Source organism: Micromys minutus (genome assembly GCF_963924665.1).
Source record: "Micromys minutus genome assembly, chromosome: 27".
Taxonomy (NCBI): Eukaryota; Metazoa; Chordata; class Mammalia; order Rodentia; family Muridae; genus Micromys; species Micromys minutus.
The window spans coordinates 22,286,972-22,307,493 of record NC_137962.1 but is presented as its reverse complement, the minus strand read 5'-3'; the positions used below and the strand labels follow the sequence as shown (position 1 = coordinate 22,307,493).

The window sequence follows — 20,522 nt, the reverse complement described above, 5'->3', positions numbered from 1 at the left end:
TGCTGTGACAAAAAGCCATGATCAAAACAATTGGTATGTTGCTTTCAGAGTGTTAGAGTCCATGATGGTAAAGCAAAGGTATGCTGACAGAAACAGCTTAATCTGCAAGCAGGAGGCAGAGGATATACTAGAATGGCACAAGCATTTTAAAACTTAGATGCCCACTCCTTGTAAAATGCACTTTCTATAAGACCACACCTCCTAATCCTTTCCAAAAAGTTCCACCAACTGGGAACCAAGCATTCAAATCTATGGACCAGTGAGGACCATTCTTATTTAAATCACCACACTAATTTTATGAGGAAAAGCTACTAGTTTCTCAACTTCCATATGAATATGGAATATTTCTAGTTTCTCCATAGCCTATCTTTTAAAGGATTTGATTTATGTTTGTTTGTGTGTGTGTGTGTGTGTGTGTGTGTGTGTGTGTGTGTGTGTGCATAATGTTTGAATGAAGCATATACAATGGCAGGTATGTGAAGGTCAGAGGACAACTTTGAGAAGCAACCCTCCCCTACTTTTACACAGTTCCAGGGATGTGACCAGGCTTGCACTACAGGCAACTTTACCAGCTGGACCTACTTTCCAGTCACTGATATCTTCTTAAACTCTTGTTATTATCTATCTTTATTAAGTTGCATTTTGTGTGTGTGTGTGTGTGTGTGTGTGTGTGTGTGTGTCTGTGTTGTACATGCTCAGGTGGCTGAGTACTTATGAGGTATGGGGTTGACATGTAGCAATTCTCTCTGAGCTAAAACATTCCATGCTGCTTGGAAGCTTGTTGTGACACAGGGTGTTCTAAAGGAGGTGAAAGCTTCCATTCTGCATGGAAACTCATTAAAGCTCAAAAAAAAAAAAAAAATTCAAAAGCTTTAGGAAGTCCCTGAAACTGATCATATACACTAGGCTCTTCCATCTCCAAGCATGTCCAAATTATGCTACCTAGAAGAAGATCAGCCAAGCTTCGTAGAACTTCAGATCAGCCTAAAGAGGCCAAGATCAACTGTGCTGCTTGGAGAAGAAAGTCTCTATCCTGTCGGGCTACCTGCAATTATGCAGTGTACTTCAGATTTCCAGTGTTCACAAGCTCTCATATCACCCATGCTGAGGTGGGCTTTGAGGGCATAGCTATCTTTGAGTATTTCTGTTCCTGTAAGCAACCCATATTCCTGTAAATGACCCCAATGCAACATGTGGCTTCACCAATTCACCAAGTTGAACTTCAGTGGTGCCTTCAATGGCTTTATTGCTGGGAAGAAACATCATGGCTGCAGCAACTCTTGTAAAAAACAACATTTAATTGGGACTAGTTTATAGTTTCAGAGGTTCGGTCCATTACCATCCATGGCAGGAAGCATGGCAGCATGCAGGCAGACATGGTGCAGGAGGAGTCAAGAGTTCTACATCTTGATTCACAGGCAGCAGAAGGAGACTGTGCCACTGGGAGTGACTTGATCATATAAGAAACCTCAAAGCCAACCTCCACAGTGATACACTCCATCCAACATCTCCTAATTATGCCACTCCCTGTGAGCCTGAGGGAGGGAGATTACATTCAAACTGTCACTGATGGGATCATTACTTAGGTCTGTCATGGGCTGTCTATCTGGAGTGAGTAGCATCTATTAACATCACCCTGGGAATAGTGTCACACAACAGAGGGTGCATGTATAAATGCATTTGTATATGTATATTCATACAAATATACATACATTCTATATGCATGCATGTAGAATCCAGAGGTTAATGTCAGCTGTCTTCAAGTATGTTTCCTGGTCAGTCCCTACTTCTTTTTCTGAGACAGTTTCCTATTAGACTTGTGGCTCATCATTTCAGCTACACTAGCTGACCAATCAGCTTCAGGGATCTTTCTGCTTTTGTCCCTCCCCACCTTTTTTCAGCACCGGGGTTACACATGTGGGCCACCATGGACAGCTCTTCCATGGGTCCTGAAGATCTGATCTTAGGTCTTCATATTTACACAGCAGACACTTTGCTAACTAAGTCATTTTAGAACATCTTTTTATTTCTTCTTTGAGTTGTTGGTTATTCGGTTGTGCATCCTTTAATCTCTGGGTATCTGAGGGATTTTTAAGTTTTTCTCCTGCTATTTATTTATATTTTTCATATGGCTGTGGCTAGAATTGAGATATTATATAATTTTAATCTTTTTATGTTTATCAAAACTCATGGCCTAACATCAATTTAGAATATATTATACTGCTGTTGGGCAAAATGTGTTACTTGGGTCCAGTTTATATTTTTTTCTATATTATTTGTCAATTTTTAGAAGTATAGAAGTCCCATGACATTATGGTACTACTATCTATTTCTTGCTTTGAATCTGTTAATATTTGCAATATTTACTTATATCTCCCTACACATTTACAGCTGTTATAACATCATTGGAGATTAACCTCTTCATTACAATATGATTATCTTTTTCTATTACTATTTTAAGCTAATATATATTATATATGAGAGGATCCATCCCTTTTCTCTTGGCTTCCAATTGTTTAGAAAACTCATTCCTTCACTGTCTGTCTGTCTGTCTGTCTTGTAAAGTCAGTCATGTCAAGAAATCATATCATTAGCTATTTCTGTTAGATTCTTTAAAGAGTCTGTAAACTGCTCTATATCTTGTGATGAAAAGGGCTGATGGTTGTTGATAAACTCGGGATTTAGTGTCGCCCTCTTGTCTCTGTCCCCGGCTTCCTCTTGCTCTCCTCCTTTGTAATTTGATATTTTGTTGGCAGTGGTATTTTTTTCCCATCTCTCCTGTGCAACTACAATAAACTTTTCAATGCACAGCTATATACAAAATTTGATATTAATAACCATTTTTAATCCAACAGCACTTAATTTTCATTTCACACAAATGCACTGCACTTCTACACCTTCTCTCATTTTTTCTTTTTGTTCTTACAATTCTTAACTTTTTAGAAGGCCAGTCTGGTGGTGATGAAGATCTCCGGCTTTTGTTTTCTAGATCAGATTGTATCTCCTTTTCATTTCTCAAAGACAGGCTTTCTGGGTAGAGCAGCTTTAGCTGATAGACTCTCCTTACTCCAGAAGTGCTAATGTTCCACTCTCAATGCATGGTGTATCCTGCAGCCAATCTACTGACCTCTATCTGAGAGTTCCTTTGTATATGATAGACTATGGTTTCCCTCAATATTACTGCAGGGTTTGGGTTTTGAGAGATTGATTATAATTATGTATATTAGTGAAATCTTCTTTAGGCTGAAGCCTCTTGAGCACTTGAACTTCATGTACCTGAGTGTCCACATCTGGTACACACACTTCGGAAGGTTTAAGCCACTCTTTTCTTTAAGTAGACATTTTCTTGGTTCCTCTCACTTACTGTGTTCTGTACCCCAAGAATGCGAATTCTCTAGAGGCTAACCCTGTAGTATTCACGTGCTCCTCACACCATACTTGAGATGATCTGCCATGCCTTACCACTAAGATGAACCCTCTAAAACTGTGAGTAAAAGTATCCCCTCCTTTAAGTCCCTCCGTCAGGCATTACATTGCTGATGCGCAAAAGTAACAAGACAAAAAATGAGTGCCAAATGGGCAGGGTTGTTGCTGCAACCAAATCTGGTCACACAGCTTTAGGTCTCTGGAACTGGTTCACAGTAAGAATTTAGAAGAGTTTGGGGATGTAGACTAGAGAAGTCATAGCATCCTATAAGCAAAGCTTAGGGGGAAGTTCTGGTGGGCGTTTAGAATAGCAGAACTCTAATGGAAATCCAGTCAATGGGGATTGGACTCATTAGGTTTCTATAGGGACAGGGACTCCACTGGGAATTGGATTAGAAGACATTCATGTTACATTAGGGCAAAGACTTCATCTACATTTTACTGTGTCCTATAATTTTGAGTGAGGCTGATTAACTTAGTTTCACTGCTGTGAACGGACACCATGACCAAGGCAACTCTTATAAAAACAGCACTTAATTAGGACTGGCTTACAGGTTCAGAGGTTCAGTGTAGCATCATAAAGGCTAACTTTGAACTCTAAGATCTTCTTGCCTCAGTCTCTTGCCTGCGCCTAAGCTTTTCATAGCCACTAAGCCTCAAGATCTCCAATTTCAAGATCCAGGTCAGCAGCCTGTGTCTTTCAGCCTCAAGATTTAGATCACAGGTATGTCCTTCATTTCCAGATTGTTGTTCATTCTAGATGTAGTCAAGTCAACAATCAAGAATAGCCATCACATTCTTCATTAAGACAAGAGATAACAGAAACTGGTGAGGATGTGGACAAGGAGCACCCTCACACATTCCAGTCACTAGGGAATCCAAGGAGGCTCATCAGAAAACTGAAAGTAGATCTATTATGTGACACAGCACTTCCACTCCTGAGTATGTACCCAAAGAACTCGACATCAACACATCACAGAGATGCTTCACACCAATGCTTGTTATAGACCCAACCTAGGTGTTCATCAACAGAGGAATGGCTTAAGAAAAGTCCTATGTGTATACTTCCTTCCAGCCATAAGGAAGAAAACAGATGCAACCAATAAGAATCATATTATGTAAATTAAGCCAGTCTAGGATAAATATATATTTTCTCTCACACGTGGGTCATGATGTATGGCTCTTGGCCAGGCTACCTAGGGACAAGTTGTAGTTGCATCCCTTACCTGAGACTTTCCAAAACACCCAAGAATGTTGTGAGGCTCTTAGCCAGGTTAAGTTGCCCCTGCTTGGAGACTTTTTTAAAACACCTGGTTCTGAGAAACAAAACAAGGACAGAATTTACTGGCTGACAGCCACAAGGTCTCATAGAAAAGTTCCAAATATGCATCATCATCATCAGCCTATACCCACTCATCCAATGCATCCAAGGGTCAATGTAACCCACCAATGAGATGCCACCACCCCACGTTGTTGCTGAAATCTGCCCTCAGAACTGTATAAAAATTGTGTACTTTGAAACCTCAGGGTAGTCTCTGTCCCACTTGCAGAATGACCCCAGTGCACTGGACCATTAAACCTCTTGCTTATTGCATCGTTCTCAGTCTCTGTGTCTCTGTGGGAGTGGACACCCCAGTCATTGGACCACATGGGTCCAACAATAGATTTTATGTCAATATGTAAGATCAAATGTGCATAAACCACCCAAAAGGAGAAGCTAAACTGTCAAGAGGAACAAAGAGGAGAGGAAGAGGAGGAGGTTTGGGATAAACACAAAGGGCACAATATGCTTATATGTAAGACAGTACCATGTGCAGTGAATATACACTAGTGAACAAAAGCAGGCAGTAGTTCCTTATTTTCTATTTCTGGAATAAATTGTATATAGCACATGTATACACATGTGTGCACTCTTAAAGGCCAACAGAATTCACCAACAAGAACATACATGCCTAAAATGCCCTTGTTTGATTTGTTATATGAAAGGTGTTTCTGAATACAAGTTCAACAAAACCTTTGCTCTGTTTTCTTTTGCTAAAATTGGATGCTTCCGCTCTTTAAAGGAATGTGGCTACTTCATCTAAGTCACCAAACTAATAAGTGCAGAATTGTGAGTTGCACTCTGGCTTTCTTCCCCTGGAGATTTGAAGTCTGTGGTCTAATTTTTATTTTGAATGTGCTGCTTTACTATACCTGCAGCAGTAAATATTAGAAAGGCAGTGAATGGTTCCAGGTCACCATTCACCAAGTCACACTACTCCATTTTACTCTTTGTCCCTGTGGTCTCTGTCCCCAAGGCTAGCTACATGTAGTGGCCGCCCCCTCCCGCCTGGCTCTCTTCCATGAACTTTGGCTACATTACCAGCAACCCGGTAAAACCAAAACTCTTGAGGCTTGTAATTTATCAGTGAGATTTATATCGTTAAATTCTCACTCTACAAAACATCCACAGAACAAACTCAGAGCCAACTGATATTGGTATAAACTGCCGACCAAGATAAGACAAATTGTCCTGTAATAATCCATCTCTTATAAGATACTCATAGCTACCTGTGGCTATTTAAAGTCACACAGTGATGGTTCATCCTTCTCCTCCTCTATCATGGCTTCTTCTCCTCCCCGCCCCCCTCCAACCTCCCCTGCCTTCTCAAAAATTCTGTGCACACTTTACTTTTTCACTGTCCAATCACAGGCCTTGCCTTATCAAGTGCCTGACCTCACCTGCAAATAGACATCAACTACAATTATAAGTTTAAGGAAATGGCATATCTCATCGAATGATCAGTGATGCTGAGAAAAATGTTTCTCCTGTTGTTGATTCAAGCTTTGTTCATGGGGATTGGGTTAAATGGATGGTTTGCACCATCAACCTCAACCGATTATGTACATTTCACATAATAACTAGTGAGGAACATTTTTTAGTGTTCATCTATAGCTGTGACTTTTGGTTTCTTCTCATACTTATAGGACTTTGTGCCCCTTATTTTTGAAGCTGTAGTTTTAGGTCCAACATATTTATATGTTTATGCATTTTTAGAGACAAGATTACCTTATCATTGTATAATGACCTTTCTTCCCAAAAGCCTTTATTCCGAAGAGTACTTTGAAAAAATGAGCCCAGATGAGCCAGCCTTCTTTATTCTTCCATGATATCTTCCTACGACATTTTCTTTAATGCACAATATTCTTAGTTTTTTTCTTTTTATAGAGAGTATACAGTAGGGTTTTTCCTTTTAGACCAGTTTGATCATAGTGGCTTTACTCTGTGTTTAGTACTTGTCTGGAGAGCTGCCATGTGCATTTTAAAATAACCTGACTTCGTTTTGATAAGTATTTCATTCACAAGGTATAAAATCCTTTAACTGTTTTACCTAAACCTGCTGTTCTTCCTCCCTGTCCTCATGTGCATCTTTGTCATATGTTGCCTTTATGCATAAATATTCATACATGACCATTTCCTTTAATCAGACTTCGAGGTTTCCCTTACCTTTAATTTCTTCATCTTTGCATTCTTTGTCTATTCAGGCACACCCAAACCTCAAACATTCATCATATTCCATCTAACTGGAAAACTTCAGTTTACTCTCTTGGTAGGGCTGGTCTTCGAGCAACAGCAATGTTTGGTTTGTGTTTGCCCTTGGAAGGGTGTGCTTTGGAAAAATTTCCAAGAGGGGAGGGACTGGGTGGGCAGGCATGGTCAGACTGACTCTTGGTGGTTTTTCTCAGAATTTATCACTGGGAGGGGTAGAGGGTCTCTTTTTTTCTAAAGCAGTCATTTTTGTTTTGTCTTAATTCAGCTTGGTCGGTATTGCTTGGCCTGTCTACTAAAACTTTGATTTGACATTTTCAGAACCTTGTTTATATATTTTAAAAGTTTGAGGGGTTTTGTCCTTGTTTTGTTTCTCAGAAATGGGTGATTAGAGCACGAGTTAACTATGACATGTGTTAGGACCCTATCTAGGGCTTTCTAGAGAGCCAGGTGGCTATCAGTCAGTATATTCTGTGTTTTTTTTTTTTTTTTTCTGAGAATCACTCTATGCCATTGTTTTTATTTGTCAGGCACAGGTAGGATCTCATAGCCTTGGGATGACTGGAAAATCTCTGAGTCTGAGTTTGACCATTTTTTGTGTCTTTTTAGGGTCTCACATTCTAAGAATGGAGTGTTTTGGAAAAGTCTCAGAGCCCCTAAAATCTTTGTTTTTACATCAGTTTCATTTCATTTTATTTTTTTAACTTTATTTTAAAAAACAAAGATAAATGTACGGAATTTTAAGCATTTCTGCATAAAAGTATACAAATAAATTTTTATAAGGTTGTAATTAAGTATTTGTGGGTACATATATATACACATATGTATATATGTAACAATAATATAGGAAAAGAGGTTATTAATTTGAGGAGATAGGAGAGAAACTGGGAGGGGCTGTAAGAAGGAAAGGGAGATGTGATACAGTTCTATTTTAATTAAAATATGTTCTTTTTTTCTTTTTTTCTTGATCTTCACACAGTTTATGGGTTGTTTCTGGGGTGTTCAGAGCTTTCTGGGGTTAGTATCCCATTATCAGTGACTGCATATTATGTCTATTCTTTTGTGACTGGGTTATCTCACCCAGGATGATATTCTCTAGATGCATCCATTTTCTTGAGAATTTTGTTAGGCCATTGTTTCTGATAGCTGAGTACTACTCCATTGTGTAAATGTACCAGAATTTTTGTATCCATTAATCTACTGAAAAACATCTGGGTTCTTTCCAGCTTCTGGCTATTATAAATAAAGCTGCAATGAACATTGTGGTGCATGTATCTTTGTTGTATGTTGGAGCGTCTCTGCGGTAAATGCCCAGAAGTGGAATAACTGGGTCGTCAGGTAGTACTATGTCCATTTTTCTGAGGAACCGCCAGACTGATTTCCAGAGTGGTTGTATCAGTTTACAACCCTACCAGCAGTGGAGAAGTGTTCCTCTTTCTCCACATCCTTGCCAGCATCTATTGTCATCTGAGTTTTGGATCTTGGCCAATCTGACTGGTGTGAGGTGGAATCTCAGGGTTGTTTTGATTTGCATTTCCCTGATGGCTAAGGATGTTGAGCACTTCCTTAGATGTTTCTCAGCCATTAGATATTCCTCAATTGAGAAATTTTTGTTTAAGTCTGTACCCCATTTTTTAATAGGGTTGTTTGATTCTCTGGTATCGCGCTTTTTGAGTTCTTTGTATACCTTGGATATTAGGCCTCTATCTGAAGTGGGGTTGGTAAATATCTTTTCCTACTCTGTTGGCTGCCATTTTGTTTTCATGATAGTGTCTTTAGCCTTACAGAAACTTTGCAATCTCATTAAGTCCCATTTGTCAATCTTTGACCTTAGAGCTTGAGCTATTGGTGTTCTGTTTAAGAAATTTTCTCTTGTGCCTATGAGTTCTAAGGTTTTCCCTACTTTCTCATCTAATAGTTTCAGTGTACCTGGTTTAATGTGGAGATCTTTGATCCATTTGAGTTGTGTACAAGGAGATAAGAAAGGGTCTATTGTCATTCTTCTGCATGCTGAGTGCCAGTTGGACCAACACCATTTTTGAATAGGCTGTCCTTTTTCCATTGAATGTTTACTGCTCCTTTGTCAAAAATCAGGTGACTATATACATGAGGGCTCATTTCTGGATCTTCTATTCCATTAATCCACGTGCCTATTTCTGTACCAGTACCATGCAGTTTTCAGAACAATTGCCTTGTAATATAGCTTGAAGTCAGGGATAGTGATTCCCGCAGATGTTTTCTTGTTGTTGAGGATGGATTTCGCTATTCTAGGTCTTTTGTTATTCCAAATGAAATTGCACATTGTTCTTTCCAACTCAGTGAACAACTGGGTTGGAATTTTGATGAGGATTGCATTGAATCTGTAGATTGCTTTTGGTAAGATGGCTATTTTTAAAATGTTGATCCTTCTAATCCATGATCATGGGAGATGTTTCCATTTTCTGAGATCTTCCTCAATTTCCTTCTTTAGAGGTTTGAAGTTCTTGTCATACAGGTCCTTCACTTGCTTAGTTAGAGTCACACCACAGTATTTCATAGTTTTTGTGACTATTGTGAAGGGTATCTTTTCCCTAATTTCTTTCTCCACATCGTTTGTCCTTTGAGTATAGGAAGGCTACTGATTTGTTTGAGTTAATTTTATATCTGGCCACTTTGCTGAACTTGTTTATCAGCTGTAGGAGTTCTCTGGTGGAATTTGTGGGGTCACTTAAGTACACTAGCATGTCATCTGCAAATAGTGATGTTTTTACTTCTTCCTTTCCAATTTGTATCTCTTTGATTTTCTTTTGCTGTCTAATTGCTTCAGCCAGGACTTCCAGTACTATGTTGACTAGGTAGGGGGAGAGTGGGCAGCCTTGTCGAGTCCCTGATTTTAGTGGGATTGCTTCAAGTTTCCCACCTTTAAGTTTGATGCTGGCTGTTGGTTTGCTGTATATTGCTTTTATTATGTTTAGGTATGGACCTTGGATTCCTGTTCTTTCTAGGACTTTTAACATGAAGGGGTTTTGAATTTTGTCAAATGCTTTCTCAGCATCTAGTGAGATGACCATGTGGTTTTTTTCTTTGAGTTTGTTTATATGGTGGATTACATTGATGGATTTCCGTATGTTAAACCATCCCTGCATGCCAGGGACGAAGCCTACTTGATCATGGTGAATGATCGTTTTGATGTGTTCTTGGATTCGGTTTGCAAGGATTTTGTTGAGTATTTTTGCATCAATGTTCATAAGTGAGATTGGTCTGAAGTTCTCTTTCCTTGTAGGGTCTTTGTGTGGTTTAGGAATGAGGGTTATAGTAGCCTCAAAAAATGAGTTAGGTAGTTTTCCATCTGATTCTATTTTGTGGAATAGTTTGGAGAGTATTGGTATTATGTCGTCAATAAATGTCTGTTAAAATTCTGCACTAAACCCATCTGGACCTGGGCTTTTTTTTGGTTGGGAAGCTTTTGATGACTGCCTCTATTTCTTTAGGTGTTATGGGATTATTTAGATGGTTTACCTGGTCCTGACTTAACTTTAGTACCTTGTATCTGTCTAGGAATTCATCCATTTCCTCAAGATTTTTCAATTTTGTTGAGTATAGGCTTTTGTAGTAGGATCTGATGATTTCTTGAATTTCCTCAGTTTCAGTTGTTATTTCTCCACTTTCCTTTCTGATTTTGTTAATTTGGATACTCTCTCTTTGCCCTCTAGTTAGTCTGGCTAGGGGTTTATCAATCTTGTGGATTTTCCCAAAGAACCAGCAATTGGTTTTGTTGATTCTTTCAATGGTTCTTTTTGTTTCTATTTGGTCGATTTCTGCCCTAAGTTTGATTATTTCTTGCTGTCTACTCCTCTTGGGTGTATCTGCTTCCTTTTGTTCTAGAGCTTTCAGCTGTGCTGTCAAGTTGCTGATGTATATGCTCTCTCCAGTTTCTTTTTGGAAGCACTCAGAGCTATGAGTTTTCCTCTCAGTACTGCTCTCATTGCATCCCATAGGTTTGGGTATGTTGTGTTTTCGTTTTCATTGAATTCTAGAAAATCCTTGATTTCTTTATTTATTTCTTCTTTGACCCTGCTATTGTTTAACAGAGCGTTGTTTAGTTTCCATGTATATGTGGGCTTTTTTGTTGTCTTTGTTGTTGTGAAAGACCAGCCTGAGACCATGGTGATCTGAGAGGATGCATGGGAGTATTTCAATCTTCTTATATCTATTGAGGCTCGTTTTGTGACCAATTATGTGGTCAATTTTTGAGAAGGTGCCATGAGGTGCTGAGAAGGTGTATTCTTTTTTTTTTTTTTTTTTTTTTTTTTTTTTAGGATGCTATGTTCTGTAGATACCTATTAATTCCAGTTGGTTTGTAACCTCTGCTAGTTTTACAGTATCCTTGTTCAGTTTTTGTTTCCCTGATCTGTCCATTGGTGAGAGTGGGGTATTGAGGTCTCCCACTATTATTGTGTGGGGTGAAATGTATTTTTTGAGCTTTAGTAGGGTTTTCTTTATGAATATCGGTGCTTTTGTATTTGGAGCATATGTGTTAAGGATGGAGAGTTCCTCCTGACAAATTTCCCCTGTAATGAGTAAAAAGTGTCCTTCTTTATCTTTTTTGATAACTTTTGGTTGAAAATCTACTTTATTCGATATTAGAATGGCCACTCCAGCTTGCTTCTTGGGGCCATTTGCTTGGAAGATTTGTTCCCACCCTTTTACTCTGAGATAGTGTCTGTCTTTGTCTCTGAGATGAGTTTCTTGTATGCAACAAATTGCTGGGTTTTGTTTATGTATCCAGTCTGATAGCCTATGTCTTTTTATTGGGGAATTGAGTCCATTTATGTTAACAGATATCAAGGAATAGTGGTTGCTGTTTCCTGCTATTTTTGCTTTTGGGGGTTGAATTGTGCCTGCATGTCTTTCTTCTTTTGGTTTTCTTGCTTAGGAGTTTTCTTGCTTTTATTAGGATGTAGTTCCCCTCGTTGTAATCAGTTTTCCACCTATAATTCGTTGTAGTTTTGGGTTTGTTGCAAGATATTGTGTAAATTTAGTTTTGTCTTGGAATATCTTAGTCTCTCCATCTATGGTGATTGAGAGTTTTGCTGGGTATAACAGCTTTGGCTGGCACCTGTGCTCTCTTAGGGTCTGCATGATGTCTGTCCAGGCTCTTCTAGCTTTCATAGTCTCTGTTGAGAAATTGGGTGTGATTCTGATTGGTCTGCCTTTATATGTTACATGGCCTTTTTCCCTTACTGCTTTTAATATTTTTTCTTTACTTTAGGCACTTGGCGTTTTGACTATTATGTGTCGGAAGGAGTTTCTTTTCTGATCCAATCTATTTGGAGTTAGGTAGGCTTGTTTTATGCTCATGGTCATCTCATTCTTAAGGGTAGGGAAGTTTTCTTCTATGATTTTGTTGAAGATATTTACTGTGACTCTTAGTTGATATTCTTTGCCCTCTTCTATTCTTATTATCCTTAGGTTTGGTCTTCTCATTGTGTCCTGGATCTCTTGGACATTTTGGGTTAGTAGCTTTTTGGTTTTTGCATCTTCTCTGACTGTTTTGTCTATGTTTTCAATGTTGTCTTCGGCCCCCGAGATTCTCTCTTCCATCTCTTGTAGTCTATTGGAAATGCTTGCATCTGTGACTCATGATTTCTTTTTTAGGTGTTCTACCTCTAGGGTTATCTCTTTTAGTGTTTTCTTTATTGTGTCAATTTCCGTTTTAAATTCCTTCTTCCATTCCTTCATCTCTTTGGTTCTGTTTTCCTCTAATTCTTTGAGTTCTTTGAGTGTTTTTCTTGTTTCCTCTTTAAAAGCTTCCAATTCTTTATGCTTTTCCTCCTGTTATTGTTTAAGGATCTCTATCATCATCTTGAGGTATGATTTTAGGTCTGCGTCTTCTTTTTCTGGTGTGTTTGGCATTCTGCTGTTTGCTGTGATGGGAGAGCTGGGTACTGATGTTGCCAGGTTGTCTTGGTTTCCCTGGGGTACGTTCTTTCCCTTTCCTCTTGCCAACTTGTTGTCAGTCTTGTGTCCCTGGATCACTGCTGGATCACTGCTGGCTCACCTCTGGTTCACTGCTGTTCCAGACCTGTGTCCCTAGATCACCGCTGGCTCCATGCTGGCTCACTGCTGTTCCTGGTGGAGGGTGGTCTGAGTGCAGTTCCTCACTCCGTGTTGTCCCGCAGGGAATAGCCCGATGCAGGGTTACTGGTTCCCTGGAGCAAGCTGAGGCAGGGAGGGGGAAGGGGGGGACCGCATGCTGGCTAACCGCTGGCTCCATCAGTTTCATTTTAATATTTCTGGTGTCTTGTTAATCACAGCTGACTCTTCAGCCATAGCTAACCAAAACCACAGAATCTTCACAATCAAAACAGCAATGACCCTGATAATAGTCTTTAATCTTTTCTCTGAAATTTCACAAGCCAGGTCTTCATCATTTTCACTGTTCTCAACATTATCTTCCAAGCTCCTATAGAACATTCCACAGAGCTCTTAACACCCAATGGCTCTTCTAGCCCAAATTTCCAAAGTTTTTCCATAGTCCTCCCCAAACATAGTCAGGTTGTCACAGGAATACCCCACTATGCTGGTACCAATTTGTCTTAGTCAGGATTTGTATTCCTGTACAAAACACCATGACCAAGAAGCAAATAGGGGAAGTGTGATGGTTTGTATGTACTTGGCTCAGGTAGTGGCACTAATAGAAGGTGTGGCCCTGTTGAAGTAGGTGTGGCCTTGTTGGAGTAGGTTTGTCACTGTTGGTGTGGGCTTTAAACTCTCATTTAGCTGCCAGTATTCTGCTAGCAGCCTTCAGATGAAGATGTAGAATCCTCAGCTCCTCATGCACAATAAGGGTGCTAAATAGTTCTCAGTGAAGAAGTATGGACCGCCAACCCATATTTGAAACAGTATCCCACATATTCAACTATCAGGGAATTCAAATGAAAACTTTGTTCAGATGCTTTCTCACCCCAGTCAGAGCAACTGTCTGCAAGAAAATAAATGTTGGTGAGTCAGAGTGCTTGCTGTTCACACACAGAAGGCCCAAGTTTAGTTCCCAGCATCCACATCGGGCCACTCACTAACATCTGTAAGTCTGGCTCCAGAGGATCTGATGCCCTCTTCCATGGACAAAACACACACACACAGAGAGACACACAAACACACACACACACACACACACAAATGAACCTTCTAAAAAACATAAGCAACAAAGGCCAACATAGATGTGGGTGAAGAGTGCCTTAGGCACTGCTGAGGGAATATAACTCATACAGCTGTTATGGAAGTCAGTGCAGAGGTTTCTCAAGACAGTAAAGGTGGAATTTCTATATGACCCAGCTATATCATTCCTGATATTCAGCCACAGGTTCCGCACCCTATCAGAGATATTTACACTTCTGTGCTTGTTGCTGCTCTGGTCTCAGCGACTAGGAAAAGAACCAGTGCAGACATCCACGGATAAGACCATGGATGAGAAACAGTGAATGATGGAAAGGCAGACCTGGGATGTTGCGGTGAGTGAAATAAACCAGACTCATGCTTGGATTATCTTACCCAAACTCTCTTAACTTGGATAAACATTTCTAATAAAGCAGCAGGACATAAAACCACCACACGGAAACCAGTAGCCTTTCTGCATACCAGTAACAAACCCGACAGGAAACTGGTGTAGTCTCAGACACACACAACCCAAACGAAAATGTGTGGGTGGTTGTTAGGTGGGCATGGTTGTGTAGGACAGGAAACTAGAAACAGGAGTGTGAAAATGGAAGAAGAGATCCAAGAAGAAAAAGAGAAAGAGAAGGGGGGTACAGGATTCATGGGATTCGGGGAATCGTGGAGTTGGCTGACCTGGCCATCACGTGAGGTGAGGCAAACATTGTAAGATTTTAGGTTAGAGTCCATTGCTCCTGGGCACAGTGTGCCTTCCACTTCCAGAGAGACCTTCAGACAGTGAAGCATTCAGGTCTCCTTCTCTTCTCCCCTTCCTCCCTCTCTTCCTCCCTCCTTCCCTTCCTTCCACTCTCCCTCCTCCCCTTCCTCCCTCTCTTCCTCCTTCCTTCCCTCCTCCCCTCCTTCTCTTCTCCCCTTCCTCCATCTCTCCCTCCCTCCTTCCCTTCCTTCCACTCTCCCTCCTCCACTTCCTCCCACTCTTCCTCCTTCCTTCCCTCCTCCCCTTCCTTCCTCTCTCCCTCCCTCCTTCCCTCCCTTCCTAACTTTCTTTTTAAGACAGGGTCTTGCCACATATTCCATGCTGACTTAGACCTCTTAATCCTCTTGCCTTGGTCTCCCAAAAGCTGAAACTACAGGCATGTCTGGCTCTACATATGTTTTCAAACTTTTTCATCCTCATGGTGAAATGCATGATTTTAAACTGTACTAACTGTGATATCTGGTCAAGGAAACGTGGACTCTTGGTAGGGCCATTGGTCCTGGACATTAATCTTCTGTATCTTGGCAATGGCCAGTATATTACATTTCTGATAGAGGTATAAAAAAGTCCCACTGCTCTCAATAAAATGCCACAGCTTCAGCCTTGTCATGGACACTCTAACTGGCCTAGTTTAACTCCTCCTCGAGGTCTACCACGTGACCCTGGCCTGGTAAATGCAGGTGCTTCCAATAGAATGTGAAGGCAGATGGGGAAATGAATGGATGACTCAGCCGGTGACGGCTCTTGCTGGCAAGCTGGACGACCCCGAGCCTGGTCCCAGAAAGGAGAGAACCAACTCTCACAAGTAGTCCCCAATCTCTGTGCATGCAGGCACAAATTAAATAAGTCAACGTGTGTAAGGGTTTTCTTTTTAAAATGGGAAGTCAGAGGGAAGCTATTGGGGAGAAGAGGGGGGAAGCCTGGAAACAAGGGATGGGGAGAGTGGTGGGGGCAGGGATCGAACTAGAACACATCATGTTGAAACATTGTGACAACCCGTTTCTATGTGTGCTGACTGAAAAAGAATTAATAGGGAGAATGTAAATTAAGCATTTAATGCTCTGACTGGGGTAAACGCAACAACCTGCAAAACAGAACTCATACCGAACCGTTTATTGTTCCTAAGTAGGACACGCAGGGTCATCTCAGTGAGTTTATTTTCACTGAACGCATGGTCCTTCTGAGTCTGCTCATTGGCTGGCTATATGCCTGCCACACAGCAGGAAAATGGACAAACAACCCTTGATCTCAACAGAAGCAGAAAGACACTTGATAAAGTCCCCTCCCGTTCTGAAAACTATTGAAAGACCCCCGCTTAGCAACAGTAAATGCCATTTCTGTAAGGCTGTGCACACACGGGGCAGGCTAGGTTAGGGTCCCAGGTGGCCAAGCAAGATACCGGTGGGCAGCCAGCTAGCAATAGACAAAGAAAGGGAGACACTCAGACAAGCCCAGCTTTCAGATAAGCTGCAGCCCCCGACTGGTACCAAGAGTTGTGTCCTTGGAGCCATATTTCTGCCACAGTCCCTGCCAAACAAGATGTCTGTAGTTGACCACCTGGACCTGGGTAAAGACACAATATTTTGCCATACATGCTGAGACAAGGACGAAAAACAGCACCCTGTCCCAGAGGAGGGGCCAAGGCCACCCTTTCCGAAGAACTTGAGGCTTGTCCCCAGTTCACCCTGGTTTCATTTAAACTAACCAATTAGAACCCTGTTGCTATGCTTCTGCTTCTGTACCTTGCTTCTGCCCCCCAAGCCCTATAAAAAGGGGACTGCCCCTTTGTCCGGCGCACAAGTCCTCTGAGAGACTGTGTGCCCACAGGTACCTGTGTAAATAAACCTCTTGCTACTTGCATCCGAAGTGAGTGGTCTCGCTGCTCCTTGGGAGGGGTCTCTTCAGACGGAAGATACCCTCCGGGGGTCTTTCACTATGAATAAAACAGAGCTCTCCTGATAAGGTGTTCATCCAAAAACAAATCCAAACCACCATTCCTAATGCTGAAAACACCGGCGCCTTTCTGATCAATCTCAGGTACAAGAAAACAACTCTCAAGATCCTAACCACTAAATTAACTTTAAAACAAGATACATAAAATGGTTTAAAACTCCTCGCCCTTCAAGATGAGATAATTAAATGTACTTTAAAATTCAGTAGTACCTATGAATAATACATGAATATGATTCAGTAACAGATATAAAAACAATGTACAGAATCCACAACACTATCTACTGGAAGTCATCAAGACACTTTCCCATGGCAACAGAAGAGAAAAGATACATAGTAACACAGCCAACAAAAGCCCATGTGAGCCCTTCGTCAAGCACAAGTGCAAATCAGCCTTGGGGATCCACCCACCAGGCTGTAGTGTTACTGAGTTCATGGGCTGGGCTGAGGCTGACCAGGAAGAGACTGACATTCAGATAGCAGACACATTTGTGTAGTTGTGATCTGGGAGGGGCACACATAACAAGAACTCACCACAAATATGTTCTCAGCTTCCCAACTCATAACTCCGAGGCTTAAAATACAATTGTTGGCCAAGAAACAGGGTGAAGCCTTCTTTGAGTTGTATGAATGTGTACAGCGTCTACGTCATCTCTCCCTCTCCTCCCTCCAGCTCCTCTCCCATCTCCAACTCCCTCTCAAACCTGTGGCCTCTTTTCCCACTTCAATATCATCCATCATTAGACAGAGGACTACGTAAAACACCCCACTCAGTCCACTCGGTGTTGCGTTCTCTTACTATTCCTTCACAGCTGACCGCTAGGTATCAGATAACCATGTAGAGGGCTCATGCCGGGAGAAGACTCTGTCTCTCTCTCTTCTCCGGACAGTCATCTGTTGTCCTGCTCTCCATTGACCATTTTTAGTATTCTTGAAATGGTGGTAAAGGCATGAGAAAGTGTCCTGGTTTTGTATTGTTCTCGCTTTCTCCCTCCCCCTCCCTGTCCCCCTTCCTCCTACCCCTCCCTCCCTCCCTCCCTTCTTTTGTTCTGTTGTAATTTATATTCTTTGCTGTTGAGGAACACAACATGAAAGGAAGCAGGGGTGACACGTGACAGTTTGTAAATAATTCAAAATGAAACAAACAGGGCACTCTGAGAAAGAAGTCATTTTTTAAGCACAATAATTTCATCTCTACAGCTCTCAGAACTCTAATTCCTAATCCCACAACCACCTTTCACAGTCTAAGGTGTCTTTGCTGAAATTCTGTCCTTTTCTTCCAGGTGAGTGACTTGGGTTCTGTCCATTACTTTCTGGGCTGTTGGTAGACACGGTGAGACCCCAGGAGGGCTGAGCTGAACGGCAGAGCAGTTTGTCTAGCAACATGCGTAATCTGGGGGGACCATTTCTTATGTCACCAGTAGTCTCTAGGAACATTAATGGGTCCAATGAGTGACTTCAGATGCCCTAGCTGTCCCCAGATGTCTACATGGAAGTCTATTGTAACATCAATGTCTCTTTTGAGTCCTTTTGTTTTGGAAATGACAAAAATCTTATCCTGACTTAAAATAATAGAAAACAGTGCTGAACATTAAAAAATCCCAGTTCATTCATGGATCCAGGATGGGAGGAAGGTGGGGTCCATTATTGATATGGCAGTGAAACAGGTACTCTGCTTGGCTCAGAATTCCGAGCCTATCACTTACCTCTCTGAGACAGTTTTCTCTTCTTTGGAGTAGAGATAACTGAACTATTTACTCAACGAATTCACCGCGGCGGCTTAAATGGGATGCTGTTTGCAAATGGTTCAGCGTAGTACAGTGAGCATGTGGTGAAGATGCGTCATCGCACCTGAGAATCTCTCCTCAAGATCCAAATCCCTCAGCATGAACACCATCTAACGCTGGCTCCAGAGTTACTTCTCTGCTACCTACCAGACCGAAGGAGTGAATTCCAGCCAGGGCTGAGAAAGGACTCTGAGATACCAGTGGTCTTTCTGAAGCCACATCGAATGAGCAGAAAATACCAGTGTCCACCAGACTGTCTATAGGGACTAAATATGGTACTTTACAAGAGAAATTGTTAGACTACATGTTTATCTTATCCTCTGACTATAACCAAACTGACATCATCCCGAGAGAGTAACTCTCCATCTTTAAGAATAAAAAGGAAAGGGCTTACAGAGACGCAGATCTCCAGGCACGGGTCAGCATAGTTCAACCTTCTGTTTTTTATTTGAAACACTGCAAATATTTTCTGGTCATTCTTCTCACGGCCGCCTTCACCTCCTTGTTCTTCAGGCTGTAGATGAGGGGGTTCAGCATGGGCGTGATGACGCTGTACTGCAGAGAGAAGATCAGCTCTTGAGTTGATCCGGAGTTTGGCATGAGATAGCGGAGCAACCCCGAGCCATAAAAGAAGCTCACCGCAGTGAGGTGAGATGAACAGGTAGAAAAGGCCTTGCTTCTCCCTGAGGCGGAGCTTATCCCCCGGATGGTGAGCAAGATGCGAAAGTAAGACAGGAGTATTAGGAGGAAGTTTCCAAAGAAGTGGATGAAGCTGGAACAGAGGAGGGTGGTGAAGCTGGCTGACACGTCAGAACAAGACAAGGGATAGAGAGAGGGCAGCTCGCAGATAAAGTGGTGAATGTTCTGAGCCTCGCAGAAATCTAAATTCAAAGCGACAAGGATATTGATGAAGGCGTCCAGAAAAGCCAGAATCCATGAGCCCCACGCCAGCCCTGCACACAGCTGCGTGCTCATCACCTGACCGTAGAGCAGGGGAGAGCTGATAGCCACGTAGCGGTCATAGGCCATCACGGCTAGCAGGCAGGACTCGGTGCCTCCAGTGGCGAACACAAAGAAGACCTGAGCCAGGCAGCCCTCCACCGAGATGCTCTTCTTCACAGACAGGAGGTTCTCCAACAGCTTGGGCACCGTGACCGTGGAGTGGCAGAGGTCCAGGAAGGACAGCTGTCCCAGGAAGAAGTACATCGGAGTGTGGAGGTGGTGATCAACCTTGACCACCAGCAGCAGCATCAGGTTCCCCGTGAGGGTCAGGAGATAAATAACTAAGAAGAGCACAAAGAGCAGAACCTGGACCCGGGTATCAGTGGACAGCCCGAGCAGGATGAACTCGGGGACGGTGCTGTGGTTCCTCATTGCCTCTAGCGTTTCTTTTGGAACATGAGGGATAAGTGGGTGATATCCCTTCCTTTGCCTAGCAGACGTGTGCGTGTCTGGCCCTCTTTCTTAGAGCTTCACGCTACTTAAAAATACAGGCTTTAAAGGGTTAACTTGCCTGAGTCACTAGAGCAGAGTCTCTAGCTCCGGAGATACCTTTTGGGGAGCACTGGTGGCTCTTCCGAGAACAGAGCACCCACACGGCAGCTCACCTGCCTGCAACTCCAGTTCCAGGGGATCCAACACCCCCACACAGACATACATGCAGGCAAAACATCAATGCACATAAAAATATCTTTGAGAGAAAAATAATGAAGGCCAGAGTAGAAATCTTACAAGGACATCTTCAGGTTGGACAGCTTTGAAGTTGCTCTCCCCTGGAACCAAAGCTCCTTCGGCGCATGCACACTCTGTCACAGCTCTGTGAAATCCAAGGGACTAAAAGCATCACTTTTTTTTTTTAACCTGGTGCTGGAGTCCACTGCTCTTGGTGCCTCGATTATTCAGACCCCGAGTCGCAGGT

The 20,522-nt window shown here is 42.0% G+C and overlaps 1 protein-coding gene across 1 annotated transcript; it reads right to left on the bottom strand.

Annotated features, from left to right (window-relative positions):
• Window positions 1-19,048: 19,048 nt before the first annotated feature.
• LOC308437819 (olfactory receptor 8S1-like) lies at window positions 19,049-19,978 on the bottom strand (the record flags this gene model as incomplete). Its single annotated transcript, XM_080939000.1, has 1 exon — window positions 19,049-19,978. The coding sequence occupies one exon, from the start codon at window positions 19,976-19,978 to the stop codon at window positions 19,049-19,051; it is 930 nt and encodes a 309-aa protein (XP_080795126.1).
• Window positions 19,979-20,522: the final 544 nt, after the last annotated feature.